Source organism: Bubalus bubalis, chromosome 1 (assembly GCF_019923935.1).
Source record: "Bubalus bubalis isolate 160015118507 breed Murrah chromosome 1, NDDB_SH_1, whole genome shotgun sequence".
NCBI lineage: Eukaryota > Metazoa > Chordata > Mammalia > Artiodactyla > Bovidae > Bubalus > Bubalus bubalis.
Window position 1 is genome coordinate 14,251,844 of NC_059157.1, and position 12,017 is coordinate 14,263,860.

The window sequence follows — 12,017 nt, forward strand, 5'->3', positions numbered from 1 at the left end:
CAAGATGGTGTTGGGGAGATCCCACTGAAATTTGCTGTGTATGGAGTGATGGGCAGTCGGAAAAATCCAACGCTCACACCTCTGAACTAAAAGTCAGAGCAGCGGTGTTCCAGCTTTACGAACTTTGCGGAAATGGGTCTTAATCTGAGCTCAAGTTCAGAATGACAGATGGCATAAGATGAAAATGGGTTTTCAAGTGATATCACAAAGAAAAGAGAAGACACTAAATAGGTACATCAGTGGTCTGATTAATCACAGGATTAAAAGCAGAACTCAGATCTGAGCAGCCCTCTAGCAAGCATGGAAAAAATTGACCTGAGCTTTAAAAAAAGAGTAACTAAAAGGCATTTACTATTTTTAGTGTTATTTTTCAGTATGTAGTTTGGAGCTCCTTAAAAAGGAGCGAGAACAGCCAAGGAAGGTAAGTGGGCTGCAGTTTAGTGAGCAGTCATTTCCATGAGAGGCAGGAACAGCTGGGAAGGTTTTGGCAAATAGAAATGTGTGCTTCCTATAATTTTACTCCATCCTCTGTTACATGCTCACCTCCTAGATAGGAAGTTTTGGACGTTGTTCCTATTTCTGTCCAACTTCCTGAAAGGCAGCAATGAACTTACACCTTAGCTACAGATGGATAAAGCAAACTGATAAACCTGAAACTTGCAAAGCTTAGCAGGGTGTGATCCCAGGAGGCCAAATTTGTCTTTCAAAGCCTTTGGGCTCTGGCAAATTTTTATGTATTTTTTCCACTTCAGGATATCTCAAGAGCTAGCTCTCCCATTTTTGAGCCTTTCTATTTAAGTCCTTGCATGTTTGATGTCTTTGGACACAATCTAGCCCTTCCCTCCTAAGAAGAAGGGTCTAAGAGGTGAGGATTGGGGTGAGTTGTACATTAGGTGCCTTTGAATTTGTGAAAGACTCCTGGGCTGGTTTTCGCATAATGTGGTAGAAGAAAGTAGGGATGGGTTTGTGAAGAAAGAGCTGAACACAGGCTCTGTGGACTCATTACCACAAAGGGAACAGGATGCAGAGTGGAGGAGGGTTTGCAAGAGGCCATGATTTTCAGGCAAGGTTGCCTGGATTCTGCCTCAAACCTGATTTTTGAAGGATGATGCATTTAGACACTTATGTGTAATTGACCATGACTTCAATTTTGAACAGGTAGAGTTGCTTCAATAAATCCATCCAGAGAGACAAAAACAAGGTAACTATTCCAGAGAAGTCTGTTCTTAGGTCTGCTTAGTTGAGATTTTTGAATAAAACTTCTGCTTCTTGGTTTCCCTTTTGCCAAGTGCAGATACTTCAACACTGGAATGTTTTCAGGTGCCCAACTAAAGGACATCAGTCTACAGAACTGAGCAGATAACACAAGAGCCCAACATAGCTTACAAGCAATTCCTCCCCAACAGCCAGCTAGCAGAGCCTTTTCTCCCATTTTTCTCAAATCCCATAGAGCAGAAAGTGAAAACCACTGGATACTAACAAATCCTATTATGGAGATAGCTATCAAAGTCTGTTCAAACCATCTCTTTCTCTGTTTGTCTTTCATGTGTGTGTGTATTTTTTTTTTTTTTTTTTGCTAACAACAAAATCTATTCTAAACCAACCAAGATATTATGACTGAAAATGCCAGAGGTATACAGATCTAGCTGATAAGAGAAATTGCTTTCTAAAGAGGAGTTTGGTTTATCTTAGGTGGAGGAAGGCAACATTTCTACAAATACCATAGTTGCACTAGGAAAATAACCAGCTACTTTCATTAAAAAAGTATGAGGCAAGATTTGTATTTGTTCATGTAATTGAATTTAATGCTGCTGAAATTTGTCAGATCTGAAAGCTACTGAAGTGTAGACTATTTTTTTCTTTGAGAAAAATTGCTTAAGAAATTGTCTCTCGGCTATAGGGCAGGTGTTCTGTTGATACTAAAAGGTCACAAGGCAGTTATTCTCTGCATTTTTCATAATGTGTAAAACCAAAGAGTACCCCCAGGAGGATATGTTTTTCTTTTGAGAGGAGGCTTCTGTGAGACAGTGACTCTTTGTGGACAGACCCTACTGATGGTGGTGTTATTGGTAAAGAACCTGCCTGCCAGTGCAGGAGACCTTAGAGACACGGGTTAGATCCCTGGGAGGAGGCAATAGCAACCCACTCCAGTGTTCTTGCCTGGAGAATCCCATGGACAGAGGAGCCTGGTGGGCTACAGTCCATGGAATCACAAAAGAGTCGGACACGACTGAAGTGACTTAGCACAGCTACTGATATACTGGTTTCGGTGTCTGCTATCTAGATGTTGGTGACTTGGGTTAGCAGTCTACAAATGGAAAGCCAACAAGTTTGCAATTGCTTTTTTCCTCTTTACAGTCCAAGTAGCTTACACTCTCACTCACATACCTCTATGTCACATTATCTTAATAACTTCAGATTTTCTGCAGAAGTTCCACTTCATACTTAAGATCTCATTAATATGCCATCCTTCTCTGTCTCTTACCTGGATTCACCTTGGTTGATGGACATGTAAATTTCCCAGGAATTCTCCTCTGGGATGGCGCCATGTGGTATCAGTAAACTCACCCCTGAAACAGAAAAAGCCAAGAAGTTATTTGTAGATTCTCCAGTTATCCAGAAGCACCTCAGCTGAATAACTTACAGATGCTCTCAAAGATGGACCACCTCACAGCAATTTATAGGAGTTTCACAAAGTGCAAAATAATAACAAGATATTGTTTCCTTTAGTGACATATAGAAGGGCATATCATTCAAGTGTATACTCAGATTTTTACTTAAAGTTTTCCTAATGTAAATCGGTACAGCTATTATGGACAATAGTATGGAGGTGCCTCAGAAAATTAAAAAGAGAGTTATAATAAAATCTAGCAATCTCACTCCCGGGCATATGTCCAGAGAAAACTGTAATTCAAAAAGATACCTGCACTCCTATGTTCTCAGCAGCACTATTTACAACAGCCAAGACATGGAAACAACCCAAGTGCCCATCAATAGATGAATGGATAAAGAAGATGTGTGTGTGTATACACACCCTAGAATATTAGCCATAAAAAATGAAATAGTGGCATTTGCAGCAATATGACCTAGAGATTACCAATAAAAGTGAGAGAAAGAGAAACATATGATATCACTTATACATGGAAGCTAATACATGGCACAAAAGACAGATTTACAGACATAGAGGACAGACTTGCAGGTGCTAAGGGGGAATGGGGCAGGGAAGGACGATTTGGGATTAACAAATGCAAACTATTGTATATAGAATGGATAAGTAACAAGGTCCTACTGTATAGAACAGGGAACTACCTTCAATATGCTGGGCTAAGCCATAATGAAAAAGAATGTGTGTGTGTGTGTGTGTGTGTATATATACACACACATACACACAAAGGAATCACTTTGCTGTTCAGCAGAACTTAACACGAACCCTGTAAGTCAACTATATGTCAATAAATAGAAATTTCAAAAATTAAAGCCTTCCTGGCATTGTAAAAAGTCTCTTATAAAATTAGGTATCCTGACACCCAGCACTATCATACGTATCTGAGACTAAGAATTTCAGTGTATCAGTTCAGTTCAGTCACTCAGTCGTGTCCGACTCTTTGTGACCCCATGAACCGCAGCACGCCAGGTCTCCCTGCCCATCACCAACTCCCAGAGTTCACTCAAACTCACATCCATCGAGTCGGTGATGCCATCCAGCCATCTCATCCTCTGTCGTCCCCTTCTCCTCCTGCCCCCAATCCCTCCCAGCATCAGGGTCTTTTCCAATGAGTCAGCTCTTCGCATGAGGTGGCCAAAGTACTGGAATTTCAGCTTCAACATCAGTCCTTACAAAGAACACCCGGGACTGGTCTCCTTTAGGATGGACTGGTGGGATCTCCTTGCAGCCCAAGGGACTCTCAAGAGTCTTCTCCAACACCACAGTTCAAAAGCATCAATTCTTCGTGTATCAGTTAGTCAGCTCTAAAATTTAAAAGGTATTTCTCTGTTTCTTTCTATCCACTCATTTCTTGAAAAGGTATCTAGGATGATGAGTGAGACATTTAACATTTTTGCTGGAGCCTGGTGTGTAACTGTCTTCTAAAGGGTGCATCTTAAAGTCAGTTTAGGGAGGTGACTGATGGAGGAGTGTGTTTTGTCAAGAGAACTGAAGGAGGGAAAACTTGTGAATAAGCTTAGGAACTGAAGATGCTGTGTAGCTACTATTTGGCTCCGTATTTCCAAACAGACGCTAGAAAAGATTAAGGCTAAAGGTAACTTAGCTGTATTCATATCAATGTCAAATTGAAAGAAAACTCAGGTGGGGTGGGCACAGGAAGGCACCTCATACCACTCTGGGAAATTCCTCTCTTTTCTCCTGAATGCTATGAAGTTACTATTTCAGTTTGGCCAAAAGGGAAGAGTCTAAAGAGGGCAGAGAGTCTCTTTAATGTAGCTTCTTGCTTATAAAAAGAAATGAAATCGAGACACAGTTAAGATCTTGACAAAGTAAAATCTCAGGGTATCCTTTGAATAATGCAGCACTCACCTTTTCTCCTTTCATTAGAGCTAATGTAATTACACAGGAAGCTTTCAGGCTGCTGCTGATAAATTTACATCTAGAGATGGCAGACTTTACTGATATCCTTCCGTGTTCCTGTTCACTGCTACAGGATCGAGGAATGGAAGACTCATGGCAAAACAAGTTGTGTGGTTCACATTTACGAACATTATTCAGTAACACGCTAGTTATCATCAGTGTCTTTCACTAAAAATGAGGCCCATTTAAATCTTGCTCACAGCTTTTCAGCTAGGGTATCTATTTATATTCCAGACCCTAATGTCAACAGTAGGAGAACAGTAATTGCCATACTCAGTGGCCTCTGATCAGTTTTCTCCTTTAATTGCCCATCCTTCCTTAAATGTAGCTGCCAAATGAAGTGGGCTCCATTACATCCTTCCCTGCTGGGGAGCAGAAATTATACGTGTGATATTCAGCGTGTGCAAATGTCAACCCTGGACATTCTGTATTGTTTGTTTGCCATCACACTTCTCTCTGTTGCCTCTGTTTTAGACTATGATAATAAGAGACATTTAGACCTTATTTAGAGATAGAGCACAGAGTGCCACCATAAGAAATAATGCCATCTGAGCAATTAACCCAAAAGAGTTCTGTTGTGCTCCCATTTCACATTTTTCTCTATTCCCTGATTGAGGTATAATTCACATGCTTAAGTTATAAAAATTAACGCGTTTTGGGGCAAGTGTATACGCTCATGTTACCATCACAGTCAAGATAGAATATTCCACTGCCACAGAAAGCCCCCTCGCACCCTTCAGTAGTCAGTTCGATCACCAACCCAGACGATCATTTATTTGCTTTCTGACATGTTGATTAGTTTGTCTTTTCTAAATTTTCAAATAATATCATACAGTGTGTTTTTTTTAAAAAAAGCACTCCAAAATCACTGCGGATGGTGACTGCAGCCATGAAATTAAAAGATGCTTACTCCTTGGAAGGAAAGTTATAACCAACCTAGATAGCATATTCAAAAGCAGAGACATTACTTTGCCAACAAAGGTCCGTTTAGTTAAGGCTATGGTTTTTCCTGTGGTCACGTATGGATGTGAGAGTTGGACTGTGAAGAAGGCTGAGTGCCGAAGAATTGATGCTTTTGAACTGTGGTGTTGGAGAAGACTCTTGAGAGTCCCCTGGACTGCAAGGAGATCCAACCAGTCCATCCTAAAGGAGATCAGCCCTGGGATTTCTTTGGAAGGAATGATGCTAAAGCTGAAACTCCAGTACTTTGGCCACCTCATGCAAAGAGTTGACTCATTGGAAAAGACTCTGATGCTGGGACGGATTGGGGGCAGGAGGAGAAGGGGACGGCAGAGGATGAGATGGCTGGATGGCATCACTAACTCAATGGATGTGAGTCTGAGTAAACTCCGGGAGTTGGTGATGGACAGGGAGGCCTGGCGTGCTGCGATTCATGGGGTCACAAAGAGTCGGACACGACTGAGTGACTGAACTGAACTGAAGCGAAGGGTTTATTACATCTGTAATGCGTGGCCCAATGCCTGGCAGAGAGTAAGCTCTCAGAAAATAAATCATGAATATATGAATGAATGAACAGGATTGAAAACTTTCAGTAAAAATTAAAAAAAAAATAAAAATAAAAAACAGCCAGGCTTTGAGACATGCAGTCTTCTGCAGATCATCAGGGCCTGACAGTCAGAATAAATATGCGTGTGGACTTTTGAGAAAGGGCTGTTTGCAGAGCAGATCATATCGCATTCCTTTCAAGTCAGCTTAATTCCTTGTGTGTAGATTGAAACATTATTCATAATACACAGCAATTCAACCTGAATGTGTAGGATCACTGGAGTTTTAAACGATCCCATCTTTCCTTCAATCAGAAGTTGTATGATGATCCTTTAAACATACTTTCGTCCCCCACTTAATTATCTAAATTGTACGTGGAAACTGAAGATAGTCTAACACCAGAGGCAAAGGTCGTGGGAGCTGATGGTGCTGGTGGCAAATTATATTTTACGAAGAATGAAGGCTCTGTAGGAACTCTTCACACTTGTGGTCCCCTAAAGATGTATCCAACAAGTCCTACAAGTTATTTCTGATTAAAGGATATACTCTCCCCCAAACTCCACCTATCCTGAGAGCCTTTTATTGGATAGGACAACAGAACCACCTGAGTTTTTTGGTTCCTATTTTGCATAATAAATGATTTTTAGAGTGTGGGGATTGCTGCCAACCTTTCTCACAAACCACTGCCAGGCACCCCACAGTAATTTGGGATGGATAGCATGAGAACAATTTAATTTCCGAGCCTCTCTTCTTTATACTTTAGCTCCCCAGGGCATATTTTACATTTATGTTCTGCAAATAACAGAGCATATGTTTCAATTCCCTGCACTTATTTTTTCTCAAATTCATTCCCAATGAACAGCTTCAGTCTGGTCTAGGGCTTCTCGTGCAGAGCTCTGAAAACGCCCCTTCACAGAGTTGTTTGGGAATCATAGATAATGCTACTGGAACTTTGGGTTGTCAACCTAAATGCTTCTCAAGTCAGAAGGGAAGCAAGAAAAAAGTCTGTCGTCGTGATTTCATTTCATGTTCTGTGATGAACATTGAACAAATATAGGTGATAAATGGATGGATCCTGGCACTCCCTTCTTACACACACACAGATGAGGATGGGACCAATCTATTCAACTAGTAACTATTGAGAGCTGCCTAAGTGCCAGCCACTAGGTAAGAAAGTGGAAATAATATAAAGGTACAAAAACTCAACACGCAAATTCATAATTCTGATATATACACATACTCTTCTCTTCAAAAGGGCCGGTTCTGCATCTTTTCCTTTTCTAGATCCCACGTTTCCAATTACAGATTCTTTTTCTAAGGGGTCGCGAAAGAGTCGGACATGACTCATCAACTAAACAAGAAGTGAAGCCGCTCAGTCGTGTGCGACTCTTCACAAGCCCATGGACTGTTGCCTGCCAGTCTCCTCCATCCATGGGATTTTTCCAGGCACTAGTACTGGAGTGGGTAACCATCTCCTTCTCCAGGGGATCTTCCCAATCCAGGGATCGAACCTGGGTCTCCCACATTGCAGGCAGACTCCTTAATGTCTGAGCCACCACGGAAGTAAACAACAAGAAGGGTACCTGGTAAATATGGCCACCTGCTCCTTACACATGGACGTCCTATCCGTCATATCTCACCAGGAGGAGGGCATCCTACATATGTGAAAAAAGATTCTTACCACGGCCTACTCATCGAGGAAGATTTAGAGAATTGGAAATTTAGAATACAACATCATTATTGGGTCTTCATTGGAGGGCTGTTTCCCTGAAATTAAGTTTTTAATGAACCAAAGGATATAGGAAAACCAATCATCAACTTGGAACAAACGGCAGGCACAAGTCACTAATCTACTTAGAAGGTCAGGCAGTAGAACAGTAGCATCTGACTAGTCTTACGATAGAATTCACTGTACAAGATAAAATGCTTGATATTTTAGGTGGGTTTGTTCTACCCTACAGAGAAATCTGCTAAGGCCCTGCTGGTCCCAGCTTAATGCTATCCAGATCTTTAACAACAATGGCAGATCTGGCATTTTCCCTTTCCTCTCAGCTGACAGCGACGATTTAGAGCACTCCCTAAATCTCGTTGCTCAGATAGTGGGGCGGGGTGGGTGGTGTTGGGGATTGCTCTCTTCCTCCATCCCACATCTTAGATGGCAGCTCTGAAGACTAATGCATAGGTAGAGTCGAAGTTATCTGGGCTGTACACGTCAAAACAACATGAAAATCTTCCAACCAAAAGGAAGAAAACACTCGTAGGCAGTCTTGAACTACATAGCCAAGGATCCGAGCTTGAATTCAAAAGAGCAACCCCAAAAGGATCCCTCATTACTGCTCATCATAAAGCAACATGATAGCAAGGGTGATGGACGCTGACTGTATTCATCAGGTCAGTTACTGAGGAAGTTTGGGTGTCATTTCACTCATCTATCAACTTGTCTGTAAACCATGCTTCACTATAAACACGGTATTTGGCAGTCATATCAAAGAATGTTTTCAGTGCTTCCTGATCATGTTCTAGGAAATATATTTCAAGGGGCTTAAACTCTAGGGACCACCCAAAACTTCTGAGCCAGCATGGCTGTCAGCCCTAACGGCATCTGATGGAGTGTAGGGTCCATGCTGAGACGCAGACGGCAAAGTGTAATGTCAGCGCTGCTTCTGGCTTGCTGTGTAAATCAAGCCAACTTCCAGAGCTATGGTGGTGTTCACTCTGACACCGGAAGAGTCAAGATCTTAAAAATGGACCTTACGGGACATCATCATGTAAATATAATACATTCAAACAAACACTAGAAGATACACAAACGCACACTTACCACCCACCTGTATTTGGCATTACTAAGCGTCCTCCCAAATGGCCAAAGACACCCGTGGTCCTTAGCTCGGTCCGTGTAGGGAGTGATGACAGGTTCTGGATGTAGGGCGTCTTATTTCTGGCATGCACTGTCGTGAAGCTGCAGTTGTTTACGTGGGGGAAAGTCCCGGAATGATTCTTGCCGTGGTACTCGGCTCGCTCGGACACTCCCAGGGAGACCATGAATGAGCTCTGCACTTTGACTTTGATGTCCGACAAAGGGTTAAAGAGTGAAGACTCTGTCATGAGCTCCTTGTCCAGGGGGTCCTGTAGACAGATGGGCCCGCTGTACGTTCGGCTCACTGTCAGGTCTGGTTGCATGGAGGGGTTCAAGAGCAGGGAGTTACCTGGTCAGAGAAGATGGATCTGTCACTCAGAAGCTGTAAAGCATCATAGTTACTCCTTCATATGCGTCTACAAACTACGCTGCACATGCTCACCAGCTGCCCGGGTCACGGCTGACCCCTCAGACCCGCCCTGGGCATCTAAAGTGTCTCTAACAGGCTGATCAATAGTGTCCAGAGCCTTGGAATCAGGAGCTCTGGCTTTTGCAGTCAATTTCCTGAATGGTGCCAATCTAACTCATCCTTTTCTCGAGTTCTTTATGTGCTATCTTTTCAAAACAATTATTTCTGGCACTCCACCAGGCAACTTACTCAGGTATGATTGTTTACGGGATTATTTTAATGAGCAAAGAGGAGCTTCTAAAAAAATAAAAGAGGAAAGAAAGATGTTTTGCAATCCAGTTTGGAGCAAAAATAACATCTGTTCAGTTTAAATGGCAAAGAGATGACACAGCATGGTGACGAGGTGGTGCTGTTTATAACCGAGGTGGCGTGGGTGCCAACACGTCTCCCATGGAATTCTGGGCAGTTTCTGGGGGAGGAAATGTGTCCTCAGAGCAAAAGGGTCAGGGGGCTTCACGAGCTGCTCCATGTCTGAGCAGCCAATTCACTCTAATAACATGAATGTCACTCTGAGAGGCACAGAGGATCCCAGCTTCCACAAGGGGAGCAGCTGAGAATCGTTTCTTTCTGACTCAAAACAAATGGAGAAAAATAATCCTTACAAAAACATGAGAAATTGGACTTTCTCATCGGCTGGGACATAACCATTTTTTTCTCTATGCCCAAATAGTAAAAAGAAATGCTGTGATATTTTCTTGTGATGAAGTAATCTCATTTATTAGTAAATAACAAAATAACCCTCAGTTCCAAACTTCCTGCCCATATCAGTCCATCAATGTGACATCTCAAATTGAAACCCAAAACACATTAAACCATTTTCCTTTGGGGCCTGACAAAAATGTTTCGCATGTGATATTTTGGAAAATGTTGCAATTTCAGACCATATCCTATTAGCTTCTATTGTTTTTCCATTTTCATAATTTGTAACAACACCAGCAGGAAATCTATAACCCTGACTTTTCCCACCTCTTTGTTCTGACGCTCTAAGAATCCCAAATCACAGAGGAGCAGGTTCAAAATGAGATGAAATACCTTATAGATGTAAAAGCACCTTGATGAGGCATTTTTCCATGTTTGAGGATCTTTTTATATTATAAGGAGCTGAGCTTTTTAACAGAACTGCACTAAACTCTACAGATACCAGCCTTACTCTGGGTTATGAAGCAAGAAGCAGGATGGAAGAACCATCTCACATCTAAAAAGTTTGGAGCAGGGGTTTCCACTGGTGCCTGAAAAAGCATCTCTCTTGGTCTCATGGCTGTTTTCTCTCACGCCCTCACCTTCTAACGTTTAATTTCTGGCTACTGTTAGAAGACCCTGCTATCTTATGTAAAGTCAAGAAGCAAAAACATTTCCTAGAGTTAGATTTAAGTCTTAATTGCCTATCACTATACACACACATATGTGTATGTTTGTGTATGTGTATATATATGAAAAATACACACACATATACACATATAAGGTTGGTGGCCAACTTGATTTAAGTCTGACTGAAGATAATTCCCCAGTGACCGCAAGTTTCTCTTTGGATGTCCTTTTCAAGGCCCTGGTCTACTCTATGACATTCTATTAAGTCTCACTGTTCACCCTGCTGGGGCTCCAATCATATTTGCTCAAGAAGGGAAGTCATGAAGACAACAGAGCATCCATGTAAGGCATAGCCTCACCATGAATGCAGGGGAGAGTAGAATTTGGATAAGGGGCTTCTGTTGGTATCACTAGTTTTGTGAGTTCTTGGTTAAAGAAAACGGTAAAAATAAGTTTGGAAAGGCTACATACTCTCTGAGAGAGTCACAGTATAAGTTTCCTACATTCCGAGATGCCTCATAGTAATGATGTACCAGCTTATCCCAGTCAGCCTTCCCCAGATGTTAAGATCAGGGAACCGCCACTCTCACCCACCACCTGCTGCTCTGCAGAACTCACTGGTGTCCTCTGTCAAGGTATGAGGAGACAGCCAGCTTCTAGAAGGATGCGCTCTACATTGAGTACCTTACTTAAGCCAAGGTATTATAAGCCATGTTATTCCAGGCGGTTTCACCCTGACAAGACCCCCCTGAGATAGATGTTAGTATGTCCATTTTACAGCTGGAAAAATTAAGACAGACAGAATAACTGATTTACTAGGTTTTACAGCAATTTTGGATTCAAATCTGACTTCAGAGCCTCTGAATTTACACACAAAGCTGCCACCCACACTACTGTGTATTCTGTTTTTAACTGGTAAGGTCTGAGACAGTGATATCTTATGATTTGATGGAGATATAATTTTAGTTTCTTACACAGTTGCAAGACTAGTTCCTTGGATGAAGTGAAGTCGCTCATTCGTGTCTGACTCTTTGCAACCCCATGGACTATAGCCTACCAGGCTCCTTAGTCCACGGAATTTTCCAGGCAAGAGTACTGGAGAGGGTTGCCATTTCCTTCTCCAGGGGATCTTCCCAACCCAGGGATCGAACCCGGGTCTCCTGCACTGCAGACAGACGCTTTATCGTCTGACCCACTAGTTCACTGGATGTACTTCTAATTAAATCATATATACTGGAACTTCCCTGGTGGCTCAGTGGTAAAGAATCTGCCTGCCAATGCAGGAGACAGGA

General features: G+C 42.1%; 1 protein-coding gene and 1 long non-coding RNA gene across 11 annotated transcripts in view; one reads left to right on the forward strand and one right to left on the reverse strand.

Moving 5' to 3' along the window:
- UNC5D (unc-5 netrin receptor D) overlaps positions 1-12,017 on the reverse strand; it is a 627,582-nt gene that overhangs the window by 65,699 nt on the left and 549,866 nt on the right. For all 9 annotated transcript variants that reach the window (XM_044933531.1, XM_044933431.1, XM_044933503.1 and 6 more), the window contains 2 exons: positions 8,920-9,297; positions 2,486-2,570 (listed from right to left, as the gene is read on the reverse strand). In XM_044933531.1, coding sequence (XP_044789466.1) covers positions 2,486-2,570; positions 8,920-9,297 — 463 coding nt within the window. The remainder of the gene's footprint in view (positions 1-2,485; positions 2,571-8,919; positions 9,298-12,017) is intronic.
- The window catches only part of LOC123330977, a 28,375-nt gene that overhangs the window by 8,064 nt on the left and 8,294 nt on the right, over positions 1-12,017 (forward strand). The gene's annotated exons all lie outside the window — the stretch shown is intronic.